Source organism: Vipera ursinii (assembly GCF_947247035.1).
Source record: "Vipera ursinii genome assembly, chromosome: Z".
NCBI lineage: Eukaryota > Metazoa > Chordata > Lepidosauria > Squamata > Viperidae > Vipera > Vipera ursinii.
Genome location: NC_139517.1, coordinates 103,926,142 through 103,946,536, shown reverse-complemented (window position 1 = coordinate 103,946,536; position 20,395 = coordinate 103,926,142). Strand labels below are relative to the sequence as shown.

At 35.1% G+C, this 20,395-nt stretch overlaps 1 protein-coding gene across 8 annotated transcripts in view; it reads left to right on the top strand.

Moving 5' to 3' along the window:
• CACNB2 (calcium voltage-gated channel auxiliary subunit beta 2) overlaps positions 1 to 15,588 on the top strand; it is a gene marked incomplete at its 5' end in the record, with an annotated part of 225,721 nt that extends 210,133 nt beyond the window's left edge. For all 8 annotated transcript variants that reach the window (XM_083376243.1, XM_083376246.1, XM_083376242.1 and 5 more), the window contains 4 exons: positions 10,563 to 10,714; positions 11,185 to 11,280; positions 13,372 to 13,557; positions 14,995 to 15,588. In XM_083376243.1, coding sequence (XP_083232369.1) covers positions 10,563 to 10,714; positions 11,185 to 11,280; positions 13,372 to 13,557; positions 14,995 to 15,477 — 917 coding nt within the window. In that variant the 3' untranslated portion in view covers positions 15,478 to 15,588. The remainder of the gene's footprint in view (positions 1 to 10,562; positions 10,715 to 11,184; positions 11,281 to 13,371; positions 13,558 to 14,994) is intronic.
• Positions 15,589 to 20,395: the final 4,807 nt, after the last annotated feature.

Sequence of the window (20,395 nt, the reverse complement as noted above, 5' to 3'; positions counted from 1 at the left end):
TAGTGAAGCCTTAGGTCTAGCACCAAATCTCTCATAATCAGCCTGATCCCCATGAGCAGAGGTTACAACTGGGGCATCAGCTTGAGAGTCTGTAGAAACAGAAAATGGTGAAACTGACCTTGGCTCAGAGGCTGCTTCTCCAAGACGTGTAGCCGATGCCAACGGAGTCTGTAAACTTGAAGAAAGATCTCTCTGTGAAACGGCTTCCTCCTCCTCAGCAGAGAGAAAACCGGCCTTCTTCTTTCTCCTTTTTTGCAGCAATTAATCACAGCCTCCTCAGTGCCGGACTAACTGCCTGGTTAATTGCCTATCAATAAATCTTGAAAATAAAAATAAACCATCCTCTGCTACCAAAATGTCGCGGAACAATTAACAGTCTGACCAGAGGTGGATGGACCGTGGTTTATTTGCATGGTCAATATCAAAGAAAAGAAATCCAAGACATATTCTATAGTAAAACTTTTAATGAGAAAACAAAAGACCTAGACTGACCACATTCTCTCATCAGGCAGAAAAAGAAAGTAAAACTGAAACTGTGAGAACTTTTTTAGGCCTGCGCACAAAACAGTTTAAAACCAAAACATTGGCTGGACAGAGCTGGAGTCACTATGGTTACAAGATAAGATAATACACAGTGCAGAGCAGAAAGAGATGTACAATTAGAAATGAGCGAAGCTGGCAAAACTAAAAAAACACAGTGACAATTGCGTTCACTTTGAGAGCTCTAGCTGACTTTTACTGCTGATAAGGTATGCCTAGCCAGGCCCTCTACAAGGCAGCTCCTGGTCTTGCCAGTCCTTCTTGAGGCTACTTAAGCTGTTTTCATGAAGCTTCAGGAGACTTCTCAGGGCTTCTAAAATTTTGCAAGAGGCCTTGTCCACTGTTATCACAATGCTTTGGAAAGCTTTTGATGACTTCCAAATTATTTTTAAAAAGATTTGGAGAAGAACAGGTACAGCTTTAAAATGCTTCTAAAGTTTTCTGAAGAATTGTGGGAATGCAAACTATTTGGAGAACAGCATGAGCGGTGTTGGGAAGAAGCCTGACTGCTCTCATCACAGTGGGAAACAGCAAAGGTCAGCTAGAATGGCAGAGCAGGGCAAGATGAGTGAGAGCAGGACAGCAAAATGCAGGTGACAAGGCCAGCCGGCTAAACAAAATCCAAAATGGCATGACCAATAAGAGCAAGTGAAACACAGGATGGTAGGGCAAATGGAGCACATAATAATAGGGGTGATTGGGGCTCTGCGCTGTGGCATTGGGATGGCTTGCCATGGTGTGGAATTTCCTTGGCAGGACAGCTGAAGAGAAGGCTCGGGCAGTGGTGTCTACTTCTGCCCCAGCACTGCCACCAAGGAGTGCTAATTGTATAGACTGGCCCAGGGCTTTTTTTGTCATAGAACGCTCAGAACAGAGTTCTGGCACCTTTTTTTGGATGGAACCTTGTAGGGTATGCAAGGCGGGTTGTATGACATGTGTGAGTTCCGGCACCTTTTTCTTTTTCAAAAAAAGCACTGGACTGGCCAAATTGTATAGACTGGTGAGGGAGGGCAGATAGGCAAGGGGGGCAGTTGAAAGACTCACTCCTGTGGTTCTGAGTGCAGGCAGACTGCCAAGCCAGCTGGATTTTTCTGCCAATCCTAGGCACTTTTGAAAATGTTGCCTAGAAAATGTTTTCTAGAATCAAATTTGACTTGAAGGCAAAATGATATAAATAACTTCTATTTATTGTCAGATCATTTATTGTGTTTTTCGCTGTGATATTAATTTTGTTATGTTCTTACTGCCAATATTTTTTAGGCTAGAGAATAATCAATTTTTCTGTGTATCCCATTAATTACAATATGCCCATTGTAATTAATCTAAGATATCTCTTTGGATTCCAGCCATAATATTTGTGTATAATATCTCAGTATATGATGTATAACAATTTCCAGTAAAATGATTATATCTTGATTTTCTTTCATTGCAGAGTTTAAAAATGCCTATTTTCCACATAGGTACATTGGATTTCCATTTAAGAATTGACTGGATCTAAACATAAGCTTTATCAAACTTGTTGCATGATGTATAATCATCCTGTACCAAAGAAGTGCTTATTCACAATTTATTTGTGAATAAGAACTATTCCAAAGTCATCCAGTATTCTTAGAAAATCAAGAATTACATTCTGAAAATCTTTTGGGGAAAATAAAGCTCCTCAATTTTATTTTATATGCCATTTTTATGAGATAACATAATCCAGTTTTGTTAATACAAAATACATGTTGCTTTCTTAATTTTCTGTTTTTAGATAAATTGATATTGAACAGATTGCCATTATATATTTTTTATGCATTGAATGGAAATATATTAGAGGCTACCAAGGATTGGTCTTTGAAAAGTTTTATAAAAAAGTACATTCTTTTGAGAAAAATATGCTTCACTCAAAACACAGTAGCTGTGATGCAGGGGTGTCAAACTGCCATCCCACAGGCCAGATGGATCATGGCAAAATCGCGCCCACCCTGTTGCCGGCAATGGAAAAAAAGTCACAATACATCGCAACATGTCATGTGATGTTGCGAGTTTGACACCCCTGCTGTAATACAGTCCTGTATGTCCATAGTTAGTATCTGTAATGCTTCTGAACCAAACGTGGCTTTTGCTTCATTTCTTTGTCAGTTTCAAATCCAACCCTGTTTCTTATTTGCTGCCATGAACATCACCTTTCTAGTTGCTCTTGTAAGTTTTATCTCATTCTGAATGTTTTGGACAAGATCCTGATTCTCTTGGGTTTTTCCATTCATTACTGCCCACCCTTTCCAGATGTTTTGGGTATGTATATAAAATTGCTAGTTATTTTTCCTTTTGTGCGTGTTTAGTACGCATTGTAGCTCACAAAATCACTATCTGCTATTGATAGAAGGTTTTGTAATGGCAAAAATAGGTCATAGTTTGTACTGAAACTTTTTCTGGAAGAAAATAGGTATAAAATATTTGATAATTAGAGTTTTAAATAACAGAATTCTTAAATTCTGTATTGCACTGGTCCAAAACTGTAGGTGTGCATGTTGCTGTTTGTGATCACTATTTTCCATTGTGGAATTGGGCTTCATGTATCTACATTGTTGCATGCACAAAAAGGGTACATTGCCTTGAATATGTTGCCTTTGAAGCTGTGTTTGTCTTGTTGCTGTATACATTGTGTAGATTGTTTTTATACTGTGATCTCTAAATAGTTTTTAAGAACATTTATATGAATACACAATTAAGTGATGGTCAAAATTCATCTAGCAATTTTTTTTGTCAAAGATATTCATGCAAATAAGATTTAGAACACTCACTGAATCACTCTTGGAAATTTATCGCTTAAAAACTCAGTACATCATTCATATTATTATATCCATTTTTTCAGCTATTTTAATAGCCACCTTATTTATTTATAGCCAATTTGGCCTATTTCAATGTAGAGGATCTTTTTCTCAGCCTGATTAGGAGGGGGAGGGGGCTAAAAATAGCTCATAGACTTCATATATCCCTGGCTAAAATTACCTTTTTTTAAGAGTAGAATTTTTGCTCTGGAAACATAGAGTTATTTGTCAACATGTTCACTCTAGAATGATACATCCCAAGTTTATTACAGTCAAAGACCAATACAAGTAAAAATATTCAAGGAGTACTTAGTTGAAAGTTCTAGAATAAAATAATAACAAATAACAAAATCTATGGTAAAATCATAATTTGGAATCCTATCTTTCAGTTGCATATAAAGAACAAGGCCTAAGCTATAATATAATAATTAGTCCTTAAATTGCAAATGCCTCTAGTCATTAGTTATTAAAATCCAACAAGGTGATAATATCAAAACAATTAGTGCATTAATTATTTAAAATAGCTATAATGGATTTATTTATTGTTCTGACAAATCCTTAGTGCTGCTGCACAGAATCTAGCTACATGCGCTGTGACTACAATCCGTTCATCTTTAATCAGCCACTGAAGATAAATAATGTCAGAATTACTAGGATACCTATTAATTATCAGGAAAATAAATTTTGTGTGAATGTCTCTATAAAAAGAGGAGCAAAGAAAGATATGTCCAGAGGTTTGCACCCTTCCAGAATCACAGGGACAGACTTTTTCAACCAGTGGTATCCCATTATATTTGCCATCAGTGCTGATGATAAATGAAACATAAGTAAACAACCAAGCTCAGAGAGCACCAAACTCCACAGTTCAATCATGAAGTATATTCACTTCCAAGAATTTCTGATTTCTTGATGAGCCTGTGTCCTTTTCTTTCTGAGATGCTATTAAATAGCTCCCTTATTTGAAAAAAAAGTTATCATTTGACAGATCTACTAATTGTCAGGCCTCTTTAGAACCTTAAAATAATTGGTTATAATTAAAACTTAACTGAAAAATATTCAATTCTTCCTGTTTTGAAATCTTTGTAGCCTATTGACCTTCATTATTTTTTTTCTGGTTATGATAATTAATGTTGGGTCTCTTAGCCATTTTGGTTATATGAATAGCACTATTTTCTTTCTTTAAAATGTCAAGCTTTTTGAATTTTAGGATTTGTTTAATGACAACTTTTCAAATGAAATAGAAGTATGGAGAAGAAATATTTAATGGAAAATATAATATGATATGTTACATTTGTTTTAAAAACACTTTTTTAACAATTTTATTTCAATCAAAAATTCAAATTCATATCCATAAGTAAAAAATTGAACAGAGACAAAACAAAACTAACCAATGTTTTGTTTTGTCTGTGTTCAATTTTTTTCTTTTAGATTTTAATCTTTTGAATAAAATAAAATTGTTGAAAAAGTATTTAAAGAATAATAAAAAATACAACACCATTTTATTACTGTCCTTGAAAAATACAACAGTACTTCAAGGAGCAGAGCAGTGGAGGGGGGTGGTTTGGGGATTGTGGGGTTTGTATTGTAACTTTTATAAAACTTTTTAATAAAAAAAGAAACTTAATGGTCATTTAAGTCTGATTGCAAAAGGGTAAAAGTTATGTGTATCTAATGCCATAATAGTGAAAACCTTTGATGGAAATGTTGCATCTTTTTCAACCTTTTGTCGCCATGTACCACATTACTATTAAAAAAAATCTGTAATTTTCTGGAAATAAGATATTTCTAGAAATATTTAATTTTTTTGTATTTTTTCAGTGATGATATTTTTCTGGTACTGTATGATATTTATTGTTAAATCAGTATCTCACGTATGATTTGTTTTTGCTGCATTGCATTTTCTTTTAAGACAGGTAGGTTCTTAGCAAAATAGTCTGACAATTCTGTTGTTCATGTTTAATAACAATTTTTAATCTTTTTAAATGATGCAACATTTTCATTCACATTTGATTGATTATATTTTGAAAAATTATAACCTATAACCATGAAAGCCAGGCACTTACTCTCAGTCCAACTTACCTCCCAGAGTTATTACAGAGAAAATAGGAGGAAGAAGGAGGATTAGATGCATTTGCTGCCTTGAGTTATTTGTAAAAATAATAAAATAAGCATAACTGCTCTGAACAATAACTTTTACAGATGAAAATCAGAAGTAGTCAGTTAGACCAAGCATTCCAGGGCTATGAATGAATCAGATTTCCCTAAGTAAGCTCAGTGCACCAACCTTGAAGGAAAATCCAGCATTGGATTTCCTTTTTTTGTTTTTGTTTTTAGCAGACTTTTAGATGCCAAGAAGGCCAAAATGGAGGCCTATAGATTGGGCAATTAGAAAAGGCTAATAGATCCTCAATATTCCTAACTAATACAATGTCTCTAGAAGCTTAAAACATTTAAATCATCTTGTGTGCTAATCAGATTGTTTCGCAAAAAAAAGAGAATCAGTAGGGTAGACATTCTGGTTTTTATTTGTTAGATAAAGCAACAAGAATAGCAGAATATATTGCTGTTCCCCAGAGTTTCAGTGTTCTAGTATATCAGCAAGGTATTGGACTTGTGAGCATTGCAGAAATGCAGCTTTTCCATTACCCTGAGACTTGAGCCTGACTCTTTTCTGAGGGGCATATTATATACTGAGTGAGTAGCTATATCAATTGAAGTAATAAATAAATAATAATCATTAGCATTTTTCCTCCATCTTTACACTTGTGATTTGGTCTCCTCTAAGGAGGTGGAGTTGGTGTCACGCTTCCGACAGACAGAGACAAATATAGCAGAACTCTTGCAAATTCCTCAAAGAACATGTTTATTAGTTACAAAGTAACAGCACATCAAAAGGGAAACCAGGTCTGGAGATACACGTAACAATTCCCCAATACAAAGTTTAAAAATCCCATCCCTAAAACTCTGCAAGCAACTACGTTCCCCAATACATATTCTTGGTGGGCTTTTTACACAATGCCCAGCCTGCAGTCTTGGGAGCCACCAATGACCTTGGTTCCCATGGGACAAAAGATTATTTAGACTAGCGAAGCACCTGGCAACCCCCCTCCCTCCTTTCAATGTGGCAACTGAAAATGAGTAGGAAAAATGGTTGCAGCCATGCTCATTTGTAGAGTTGACAAACTGCATTTGTAGAGTTGACAAACTGCATCTCTACAGAAATAGAGCACAACAATGATGAAAATGGTCTTGAATGCATTTGATTCAATATAAAAGGGGAAAAATTACATTGCCATAAATGTATACCAGAGGTCCCTAAACTTTTGGGCACCAGGGACCAGTTTCATAGAAGAAGGTTTTTCTGCAGACAGGAAAGTGTGTGGTTTTGTGTGCTGCCTGCATCTCACAGATGGGGCTTTGCTTGTTTATGTGGAATGGTTGCTGGCATGCCATGGCCCAGTACCAGTCCATGGACCAGGGGTTGGGAACCCCTGGTGTATACTATAGGCCAACCAGCAAAACAGAGGTAGTCAGTTTCTAGTCAGTTAACTAAGTCAGTTAACTTAAGGGATGTAAGAAGCACATCACAATAGTAATGGGGGACTTTAATTAACCTGACATCAACTGGGAGGCAAACTCTGCACCAAGTGGAAGATCAAACAGATTCCTGACGAATCTAGAAGACAACTTTTTTCCGAAAAAGTAGAGAAGGGAACTAGGGGATCAGCCATATTGGACTTAATTCTCACAACAGAGAAATGATAGAAAGTGTTGAAGTCACAGGAACCGTGGGAGAGCGATCATGCAATGTTGGAATTCAACATTATGCAAGCACAAGCAATAGAACATAGTCAAACTAAAGACTTGGACTTTAAGAGAGCTAATTTCAATAAACTTTGAGAGAGCTTGGGAAGGATTCCATGGATGAGAATCCTTAAGGGAAAAACAAGAAGCTTGGGAAATTTTGAAAAGTGAGATTATAAAAGCCCAATCTAGCACAATACGAAGAAGAAAAATAACAACTTTCAAAAGAAACCAGCCTGCATAAAGAACTTTCTGCTAAACTGAAAGACAAAAAGGACAAGTATAAAAAGTGGAAAGAAGAGCACATAACTAAGGCAGAATATAACAAATTTCCCGAGCCTGCAAAGATGAAGTGAGGAAAGATAAGGCTCAAAATGAACTAAGGTTTGCGACAAAAGTCAAAAATAACAACAAAAACTTCTTTCAACATGTACAAAAAAAGAAAAAAAGTTAAGGAAATGATTGGTCCATTAGTGGGAGAAAGTGCCAAAAATATGACAAGCAACTATTTAACTCATTTTTTGCATCCGTTTTTACAGAAAGGGGAAGAAAAACAGTCCAACCTTTCAAAAACAGTACTGTAAAAAACAGATGAGAAACACGTTAAGATAGGCAAGAGAATGGCAAGTGAACACCTGTCCACTCTAGATGAGTTCACATCACCAGGACCAGATGGACTACACCCAAAGGTTCTGAAAGAACTGGCAGATGTGATCTCCGAACCACTGAACTATGTATTTCAAAGATCCTGGAGCACTGGGAAACTACCAGAGGACTGGAAAAGAGCTGATGTAGTTAACCATCTTCAAAAAAGGGGGAAAAATAGATCCAGGAAACTGCAGACCTATCAGCCTGATCTCGGTACCTGGGAAGATTCTGGAAAAGATAATCAAGCAATGAATCAGCAAACATCTAGAGGCAAAGTCATACCAAAAGCCAGCATGGGTTTGTCAAAAATAGATCATGCCAGACAAATCTGATTGCATTCTTTGATCAGGTGACAAAATTAGTGGACCAGAAGAATGCTGTGGATATAATTTACTTGGACTTCAGTAAGGCATTCAATAAAGTAGACCACAACCTACTATTTGATAAGATAGAAAAATGTGGGCTAGACAGCATGTCCATCAGATGTATTTGTAGCTGGCTGACCAGCTGTACTCCACATGCGGTCCTCAATGGAACTGCATCTACATGGAGGGAAGTGTGTAATGGGGTGCCCAAGGGCTCAAATTGCAGACGACACCAAGCTAGCAGGAATAGCCAACACTCCAGAAGATAAACTTAAGATATAGAAGGATCTTGACAGACTTGAACATTGGGCACTATCTAACAAAATGAAATTCAATGGTGAAAAAAGTAAGGTTCTACATTTAGGCAAGAAAAACCAAATGCACAGGTATAGTAGAGGTGGTACCTTGCTCAACAATAGTAACTCTGAGAGGGATCTGCGAGTGGACAATCACTTAAATATGAGTCAGCAGTGTGCTGCAGCTGCCAAAAAAGCCAACACAGTGCTAGACTGCATTAATAGAACCAAGATCACGTGAAGTGTTAATACCACTTTACATTGCCTTGGTAAGGCCACACTTGGAATACTGCATCCAGTTTTGGTCATCACGATGTAAAAAAGATGTTGAGACTCTAGAAATTTCTAGAGTATAGAGATGAGCAACAAAGATGATTAGGGGACTGGAGGCAAAAACAGATAAAGAACAGTTGCTGGAATTGGGTATGTCTAGTCTAATGAAGAGAAGGACAAGGGGTGATATGATAGCAGTGTTCCAATATTTCAGGGGTTGCCACAAAGAAGAGGAAGTCAAGCTATTCTCCAAAGCACCTGAAGGCAGGACAAAAAGCAATGGATGGAAACTAACCAAAGAGAGAAGCAACCTAGAACTAAGGAGAAACTTCCTGACAGTTAGAACAATTAACCAGTGGAACAACCTGCCTCCAGAAGCTGTGAATGCTCCAACACTGGAAGTTTTTAAGAAGCGACTGGACAGCCATTTGTCTGAAATGGTATAGGGTTTCCTGCCTGAGGAGAGGGTTGCACTAGATGACCTCCAAAGTCCCTTCCAACTTTATTATATTGTTAAAAAATATAAGGAACACATATACATGCTTACATGGACACAAATGTTTAGATTTATAGATTGATTTATACATTTATACAAATAATATTTTCCTGAAAAAATCAAGTTAGAAAGCCAAAGCTAGCATATGAACAACATCTGATAAACTCTTAACTTTATGAGCAAAATCTGATCTGTAATCAAAAGAATACTTTGAGAGTAAATCAATAAATAATTTTTAATTATATATAATCAGCCTCCTTTTAAAATTATTTTTTGTACCTTTGAATCGAAATTGACTGCCGGGATAGTCCCTGTAGCTTTTCTTAGCAAAAAGGTTTTTGGTCACCCACTTTGCTTTGTGCCTAAGGCAGAAGTAGAACATATATTCTCCTGGGTTTTAGCCTGCTGCCTTAATCATTATCTTAATCACCTTTTATAAAATCACTACTGGTTTAAAATTGACTGATGAAAGTTTTAATATTCATTAAAACTCTTATATAAAATGTACATAAATATGATGATCTGGACTCCTCTGAAAGAAATATAGTAGATTATAACAATATTTTCCATTGTTATTTCCATAACACCCAGCATTATATATAAGGAGAAGGTTAAATGAGCCTTTTTTCCCTTATAACTGTGACTGATTTTGTAAAATACTAATGATACATTAAAAGCAGAAAGAATATTCATTTTTTAAATTCTTATTTTATCTTCCTATGGCATAGTCAAGACAGCCAACACAATTACTATTGTTAAATGCTAAGAGTAACTTATTGAAACCTACATATAGAAAATGACTATTTATAAAAAATACGGAGCTGAATTTTATTGTTTTATTGAGTACTGAATTTGGATATTAAATAGTGACAACAAAAATAATGATAAAAATGGTGTTAGGACCATTTTGCTTTTCCTCTGTTTTAATAATTGGTTTTTGCAGAAGTATCCAAAGTTGTGTGAAAGGGACCTGTTAGTGCCCAAATTCAGTCTAATCTAAAAACAGACTCATCAAACAGTTCATCAGTGACTTAGGAGTTATGTTGAATCAGCCATTCTAAATGAAAAACGTGTTAGTGGTAATTTGTCATACTATGTGTAAAAGCAAGAGTATCATGACTGATTATCAGGAATGCAGAAATATACATTTACAGTTGAAGACAGATCAATGGAAGCATAACATTTTTGAATAATTATATTCAATATAAACTATGCAACAAAAAAGCCAAAGAAAAATTTTCAGTATAGGATGCTATGTATATTATATTTGCATTGTATTATCTGCTAAATAATAAATTATTTAATTAGTATGTCTGTACTTTTGCAGCTGAAGTTCAGAGTGAAATTGAACGAATATTTGAATTAGCAAGAACATTACAGTTGGTTGTACTTGATGCTGATACTATTAATCATCCTGCTCAACTTAGCAAAACTTCCCTGGCACCCATTATAGTATATGTAAAGATTACTTCTCCAAAGGTAAATAATTCCATCTAGTTGTTGTTCCCTTTCTTCTTTTCTTTCATGTAATTATATTGTGAAAACACATAGCTTTTAAATGTTGCTATTAATAACACTGACATTTTGAACCATATTGAAGAATTCTAATTGAATGGGTAGCTTTTAATGAATTTGTTCACATAATTTCTCATTTCTTATTTAATTAAAAAATAGAGTATCCTATATTACATCAAGGAAAAAGGGGTGTTTATTAAGTATTGATGAAAGGGTAAGTTTCTAGTAAGTACTGACCTCATTGTTCAGAAGCAAAATTCGAGAAGGAAAAAAATCTTTTCCTGAATACATAGAACCCTGTCCCCCATATTGTCATTATTTTAAGATACTGGAATTAGAAGATTCTAAAATGATAGCTATGTGTGCACTATCGTATCCTGTATTGTTTCATTTTCTCATTAACTTCTAATTTAACTATAGTGTCTTTTCCACAGGTTTTACAGAGACTCATAAAATCCCGAGGCAAATCTCAGGCTAAGCACCTTAACGTTCAAATGGTAGCAGCTGATAAACTGGCTCAGTGCCCTCCAGTGAGTCATTCTTAACATATATGTGTAGAAAAACATCTTTACAAGCTTTACTGTTTTATAATTATGTCTCTGTTCATTTTTGTGGCAAATATTTTCTATTGGAACAAAAATCTCTTTGGTTCAGTAATGAATGCAGACTGTGAATGCAGTGCCCATGTGAAAAGCAGTAATCAAATCAGCTGACTGGTAAAGAATAGCAAACATCTCTCTTTTGTTTTCCTCTTACATTGGCAATCTTAATCTGGATTACACTTCTTTCTATCTTGTTTAGGATGTTATATCATTGTGTAGGGTTGACATTTTTAGCCTTTCTTTTTCATTTGGGAGCTTCAGGAATAATATTATCTCCTAAACCAAAGGTGGGGAACTATGGCCCTTTTATGACTTGTGGACTTCAACTCCCAGAATTCTGGGAGTTATAGTCCACAAGTAATAAAGGGGCCATAGTTCCCCACCTCTGTCCTAAACCTTGTAGACACCTTCCACCACCACCCCTCAAAAATCAGAACTGACTCTCCCTGCCCAACCTGGGGATTTCAGATGGGCTTCTTTGTCCATATGGGCTTGAGGCTGGGCAGACCTGTCTTAAATGACAGAGATACTGTTTTTTTGTTGGGGGAAAAGTATGTCAACTGGCTAAAGGAGAAGGCTTGCACAGACAACATGGATTTGCACATATAATTAATTTTGAATATCACTATAATTTTAGCTTCTGAATATACTTCAGTGTGAGAAATCATTCTCTTTTTGTTTGGTAGTTGAAATCAGAATGATAGAAATATATTCTTAAAATGGTTAAAAAGGAAGACAACAAAAAGGATTCATGAAACCAAACATGTTTCTATCATTTACATCTGATATAAAACTTTTACTGTTCCTATGGTTGGCATAAGATATAAAACTAGACAATATACTTGAGAAAATTTTAATTTTAGCTTGACCAATTGCGGTGTAGAGTGTAGGTCAATTTTTCTGCTATGGCAATACAATCAGACATTTTAGTATCAGAGTCCCAATGTCATAATTTTATTTTTCCAGTGTTTAGCTATAAGCATTCTAGTGGCTGTTGATAAAAATAACCACTAAATTATTCGGAGCAAATATTTGTCCTAATCACTGAAATTATATTTAGGAAAATAAATTCTGGATAGATGTTCTTAGATTTGCTAATCTCAAAAAACATCTCAAATAAAATAGAAAACAATAAGGGGACATGATCATGACAAGTGCAAATGTTTTCGTTTTCCTTGTAACCATTCCAACAAAGAAAGGTTATTTTTGTTCACATATGCCATTTTATATGGAAGCATATACCATGTATTTAAAAACATGGTAAGAAAATGTTGTTTAATTTGAAACCCAAAATAAATTCTTTAATTTGAATTGGTTTTCATTACATATTTATTCTATTTTGAATCTTAATTTCTTATTGGAAATAATTTCAAAACCATTTCCAAACCAATTAGAGGCCAATATGTTCAATGTAATATTATACAATTTATATACAAATACTCTAGATATATGGGGGCATATTGGATCAGCATTTAAAGATGCTGAGCTTGTCAACTGGAAAGCTGCTAGCTCAGGTTTGAGATACAAGCACTGTCCAATGGAGTGGGCTCCTGTTCCTTGCACCAGTTCCTACCCACCTAGCAGTTTGAAAGCATTCAAATGTGGGTAGATTAATAGGTACCACTTGGTGGAAAGGTAATAGTATTCCATGCGCCTTTGGCATATAGCCATGTTAGCCACATAACCACTGCTCCCTTGACCAAGAAATGGAGATGAGCACCACCTCTAGAGTTGGACATGACTGGACAGGGAAACCTTTACCTTTTACCTTTAGATATATCTGGAAGATTCAGTACTATTGCTCCAAAGGACTTAGCACCTAGTCTTTTTCTTTTCTAAAATTCTTTTTAATTTTTAAATAAAAAATTTAAACTGTAAATGTGATTTAGCTTTGTCCCCAAAATAAGCCACATATTAATATTGAATTCAGTATTCTAAAATCATGTATTTCCTGCTTTTGCTGATCGTTAGATGTGGTTTTGAGATTTTGCTTTTCCACACTTTTTTTTCTCTGATAAGGAAATGTTTGATGTGATTCTGGATGAGAACCAACTTGAAGATGCTTGTGAACACCTGGCTGACTATTTGGAAGCATACTGGAAGGCCACACATCCTACTAGCAGCCATCCTTCCAATCAGCTTCTCACTCGCACATTGGCATCTGCCACTCTTCCCATCAACCCAGGCCCAAATGTTAATTTACAGGTATGGTCATTTAAAAATGCAATACACTGGGTTGGTTATTTACATTATAAATATAACTGTATCTTCCAATAGCCAGTTTGATCTAGTGACTAAGGCACCCAGCTAGAATCCAATAGAGTGTGAGTTCTAGTCCCATTTCAGGCATGAAAGCCTGAAATTAGTGACTTTGGGCCAGTCACTCTCTCTTAGTCCAACTCACCTCACAGGGTGGTTGCTGTGGGGAAAAATAGGAGGAGAAAGAAGTCCTTAGTATGTTAGTTGCCTTCAGTTATTTATAAAAACTAGGCAGAATTTTTAAAAAATACATAAAAGATCCCAATCTTATATCTTTCACCTGTGTAATGGGGTGTGGATCAAAATCCTGCAAATTTGTCAACTGTTGTAACACTCATCACACTAGAAACCTGTCAGCTTTTCCATTACGTTGCATACCCATTTGCCTTCTGCAAAAGACAATGAGAATAGCTGAAGGACAAATGAATTCTCTGAAACATATTCCCAATAAAGTTGGGAAATAAATAAATAAATAAGAGATAAATTAAATATGAAATGATTACAGATGTCCCCTAAATTTACAGATGCAATGCCATTTAAATCATTCCATTAATATTTCTCTCTAAAATTGCTCCAAACTTTTGAAAAATAATAATGGAATCTACTGTTGCCTTTTCAAGAAAAATCAAATTGACTCTCATGGAACAAGTTAGGAAAATTGCCATTATCAAATTTAGGTCTGAAGCCAAACTTCTCAGTTAACAATTCACTTGCATATCAACCAATCTAGATGTAATATTTCTCTGAGACCAAATACCAGTTTCAAAGTTAAGAATAAATTATTTTCTTAGAAATTATAAATCTATAATATATCTGAACAGTTCTGCCCTTGCTTGAATTTAATTCTAGGTTTGATAACGCAGACTGAATAATCTAAATATGAGCAAATTGTTCACAATAACTAAAGGTTTTTTTAATTTGCTTTTAAGTGATTTTATTGCTGAAATTAATAAAAGACTGATAAAACTACACCTTTTTTACTGATGCCTGCTCTAATTTTTTTTCTGAAGCTTTTCATACCTGGTTCACTCTTGTACTGCTGGATTTTGTCATTTACTTTTACATCAAGTGTCTGGGCTCAGAGGGGACCAAACAGAAATTGGCATGACTGCAGGATGTTAGGATAAATCAGTAAATAAATAAATAAAGGCTGATTGCTTTCTTTTTGGACTGAGGTTTTACTTATACTATAAGGAAATACTGATGATAAAGTTTGAAGTATTAAATTAGTCCAACTGGATAGCCATAAATAATTGCCTTAAACTTACTATTCTGATGCATAGATTTATTGAACAAATTTGTTCAAGAATGTTGAAGACTCTGACATTACTGATTTAAAAAGGCATTTTTCTAATGCATTTACTATTTTGTTATATTGATCAGGGATCTCAGGTTGATCAGAGGAATGAGCAATCAGCCACTGAAAGAACTGGTTCACAAGGAGAAGAAACACAAGTTGAAACCACCAGGAAATCTCAACATCGCTCTTCCTCTTCAGGACATCATCATAACCACCGTAGTGGAACTAGCCGTGGTTTATCTCGACAAGAAACTGTTGACTCAGAAACACAAGACAACAGAGATTCAGCATATATAGAACCAAAAGAGGACCATTCCCATGAACCCTATGATTCTCATAGAGATCATAATCACAAGGATGAACCTCATGGGGTCAGTGATCACAGGCACCAAGAAACAAGGCATCGATCAAAGGAAAGGGACCGAGAACAGGACCACAATGAAGGCAACAAACAACGTAGCCGTCATAAATCAAGGGACCAGTATTGTGACAGGGATGGAGAAGTGGTACCTAAGAAACGTAGTGACACAGTGGAATGGAAAAGAGATGTGTATATCCATCAGTAACGCCTGTGACAGTTTTGTGTTTCTTTTGAAATTGGGTATGAGAAAGGTCTTTAAAATAATCTTGATTTTTTTCAGTGCAGAATGTAGTATCTTGTATGCTGATTTTAAAGTGCTGGTGCTTTCAAAGTGATGGCATAAAATAGGATATTCATTTTGATTAATGCTATAACACACTGGCATAGTGCAACTGTGGATTTTCTGAAGTTATGCTATGCTATTTTCCCCCCAAACTGATTCTTGTAGCTGCCATTTGAACAGATACCTGTTGCCATCAAGGTGGTGTTAGTGTTTTTAAACAAAATATGGTTGATATTTAATATTTTCCCCCATTTTTCAGCAAGCCAAAATCAGCATATTCAGATTGAAGCTCTCAATGGCTCTTTTTTAAAAAAGAAAAAATCTTGACTTGTGTATTGATTTCTGTTGCTTGGTCCTCTAGTGGACTACATTTTGAAACAGAATTCAGTCTTGCCTTATACATAGGGGATCATAAATTCAAAGTCTCTTTTCTATATACTGGTACTGTGTACTGTATAGACAGTTTATAAATGTTACTTCTGCAGACACCTTCTTACATAAGATTGATCACACTATTTTAGAATCCTAATGCCAAGTCAGCAGATTTGCTTTTGAATTATGGGCAACTGGAAAATGTATAGCACCATTCACACTAGACACATATTCTTATACTCTAATAGGAGTGACCACTTTAGATAACAAGTTGGATTCTTCTTGCAAACGTATCATCTTTGCATTTTAAATCTATGGCAAAAATAATGGGACACTGTAAATGGTCCTGCTACACATACTACTTAATGAATTGCTCTGACAGCACACAGTTGTTGTTTTTTATCAACTTGACAGGCAATAGTTGTATAATGCATAAGCATGTGTGTATCTGAAAGAGTGGGGAGGGTGTGTTAGTGATAAAGGGAGAGAGAAAGGCTTATTAAAATTACCTGAGGATCATTCCATATCTTATGAATCTGCCATAATTATCATATGTTTATGCTTAGGTATAAGATCTTGTCAAGAAGCAGATATGGTTGGTTATTCTTTTTATAGAAGAAGCATATCAATTTCTGCTTCAGGCATGTTCCCGGCATCTGAATGAGGAAACTAGGATTAAATCATAATGCATCAATCAGGTCCAAGTATAGTTTATTCTAAAATCTGTGTGCTTTTATTTTTTCCTTGCTGTTTTTTTAAATCAGAAGTTCAAGATTGCAGGCCAGTGACATGGGAAACTATACGACTAACAGGTAATTGGGAAAGCATCAATCTGCTGGCTTTTATTTTATTTTATTTTTTGAGGATCCAGGAAAGTTAAAAACACAAGCAAATGTGACTGTGAGTGTTTCACCGGAAATGTAAACTTTTTGTGTTCTAGAGTATTTGTTTTAGTAAGACAAGTTTACACAGCTTGTGGAGAGTTATTTTGTTGGAAAATAAATTTTGTAGCTTCTCTGCTTTTTTTCTATATTTGACCATCTTTCTATTCTAATCAACTCGTTCATTTATCTTTTACTTATGGGATTTACTGCTACAAGGTTGCTGAACCATTATGATAATTTCTACATTTTTTGTCAGAAACAAATAATACTACAAATTTTAAGTAATACTGTAAATAATTGTAGTATTTACAGTATATATATATATATTTACATTCCTCACGCATGGACAGGCTATATTTAGTTCTGCCCAGCATCTTTATAGTATTATAGAAAATAATAAGAATAAAGGAATAATATTAAGCATATTGACTTAACATAAATAGCATAAATGAGATTTATTTATATTGAGAGGGGAAGATCATTGCAGCTAAAAACATGGACTGACACTGTATTCAACTCTCCTGAAAATTCTCCTTAACGTATAAAAGTTGAAAGTCTTTCATAAATTTGCAACATATTGAAATATTAATTTGGGGTAAACTTTAGATTGGCCCCAAATATAGGCATAGCTTCAAAATGTATTGCAGGTAGTATTTCAGTGTTGTATTTGTAAATTAACTATGTACATAGTGTCTTAATATGTAAAATCTCTATTGCAGAAGAAATTAGTGTTTGACTTCATACTTTTCATTCTAATATCCAAGCTACAAGACCAACTTTTCTATTAGAATCCTATGGCTACAAAGAAATACATATACATGAAAAGGAAGATAACTAAAGTAAGAAAAGAGAAACAAGTGCAATCTGGTAATTCCAAAAAGTAATTATCAAGAAATATAAATATTACAGAATTAGAGGAGCAAGAAAAGTAATGTCTCTTTTGAGCTAAACTCAACTCCTTGAAATTTAATGGATGCACCCATGTAGTTTTTTTGGCAAAAATATAAAAGGACTTATCTATGCATGTTTTTTTCTAGAATCATAGAGTTGCCATAGGTGTATCAAGTCCAATTCCCTGGGTACTGCAGCATACACTGTAACATTTTTGATAGATTGTTTGAAAAAATTTTGCTGTTTGAAAATTCCAGTGAAGGGGTAGAAAATAGTTCATGCAGTAACCTAATTCACTGATTCATAGTTCCTATTTTCAAGAAGCTTTTACTAATACCTAATCTATATCTTTGAAGTTTTATTCCATCAGTTTTAATTTTACTTTCTGGTGCAAGTGAGAGTAAATTTTAACTCTCAGTATCATATACCTTGTCAACCTTCTCTTCAAATTAAACGTACTTAGGTCTTTAACTGTGTCTCATAGAACTTAGTTTTCCATAAGTTCACTATCTTGGTGGTCCTTTCTGGACTTGCTTCAGTTTATTTCTTTGTAAAATTTATGTCCGCCCATTTCACCAACAAGCGACTTGAACAACAGAAAATAATAGGTATTTTTTTAAAAGTTGGGATGTGCAGAACTGAATGCAATACCCCAAGCGAGACCTAACCAAGGCAGAATAGAGCAAAATAATTACTTCCCGTAGTCTGGACTGCTAGTGCTTCTATAATCTGGACTTTTACTGCTACTTCAGTTTGTTCTCGGGAAGTGGGAAAAGGCATCATTTCCCAACTAAGTTTCCAAAGCCCCCAAATATCCAGGTGCTAATTCCTCAAGATCAGGGACGCGGTGGCTGAGTGGGTTAGGACGCTGAGCTTGTCGATCTGAAGGTTGGCAGTTCGGCAGGTCGTATCCCAAGTGCCGCGTAACAGAGTGAGCGCCTGTTACTAGTCCCAGCTTCTGCCAACCTAGCAGTTTGAAAGCACATAAAAATGCAAGTAGAAAAATAGGGACCACTACGGTGGGAAGGTAACAGTGTTCCATGCGCCTTTGGCATCTAGTCATGCCGGCCACATGACCACGGACATGTCCTCGGACAAGCACTGGCTCTTCAGCTTTGAACTGGAGATGAGCACCAGCCCCTAGAGTCGGAAACGACTAGCATGCATGTGCGGGGGAACCTTTACCTTTACCTTAAATTCCTCAAGACAGAATTGTGTATTGATAGCAAAAATAAAATGCATATCTTCCCTTATATATATTCTGGGATGTTTTAGAATGAATGAAAACAACAGTTTTACAAGATTATGAATAATTTCCCCATCAGATATATAGATATGAGAGATCATACTGAGAGCAACTCCTTTGACTCTCAGCAAGTTAAAAAATAAAAGATTACATAAAATCTTAGGTTAAAATAAATTATTTTGATAGAAGAATTTAAAATAAACAATTGTGCACTGTAGGACAGTACATAGAGATACTGTAAGCTATCCACAGGCAAAGATGGGGCAAAAATGAATAAAAGATTCGTTTTGAGCCAGACAAGCTAGATGCTACTGGAGGTGGGTCTTTGAACACTGAATGGTAGGAATCTTGCCTTCCCTAAAGCAAAAAAACTGAGGATTTTCAAAATAAGGAGTATCAGGTGTACAGAAACAAACTGGCAGCCAGTGTAAAAATTTCAAAATGGGTATTATGGGAACCTCCAAAGATTAACCTCGCTGTGACATTTTATATTTGTTGAGGTTTCTGAGAGTTAACTACAATTAATATTTTTCTCAACTATTCTTCAAAAATGTGGAAGGAATTGTGAGATATAGTTTTTCATTAGGAAGCTATTTGCTCAAAACTTTGACACACAGAAATTACTAAATTTCCATATAGAAGAGCTTGAGTTTATAATTTAAGTAACTTTTTAGGATGAAGTGCTTCAGATCTCCTTTCAGTGCAGCGTCTTTGTAATCAAAGAAGCAACTGATGACCTTTTCTTTAGGTTCCTGCCCATGACTGAAAACAGAGATATTATAAGAAATATACTAAAGTTAATGGAACTCTGTAAAAACATTTGAGTTGTACAACACTTCTCTCTCCAAATATTCCTATATGTAGTACTTACTATTGTGACACTTTTTTTTGCAGATCATAAATGTAGTTCCAAAGACAAGAAAAATAGTTTATATAACACATATAAAGTATTAATTTGTATAACATATTCACATACCTCTTGTCAAAAGATTGTCAAGTTGAGTTTTGCCAGATGCTTACATTCTAAATTAATCTTACTTTAGATGCTTAAAGGCTATGGCTCCTAGTTCATTTTTCCTCAGCAGCATTAAAAGATGTTCTGTATCTTCAGCAAGCACAAGATTTTTACCTTTGTTACTCTTTAATTTTACTTTCCTGATCAGGATTTTTATTTATAAAATCACATTGGAGTGCTCTTCTTGCTTGAAGGCCTGTGACCCCTAAGACAATTTTTTTCCATAACTGGAATCATTCATCTGAATTCCATTGTATACAGAGGATATATCAGATATATTATATAACATAAATCAGATTATCCTTTAGTTTTTATATATATATTGCTCTACTCACTATTTTTAGTTAACAGATTACACTACTGGTTTTGGAGAAAATGCAGCAAACATTATGAATTGAACATCTGTAAGTCCACATTACCTTTATCCCTGAA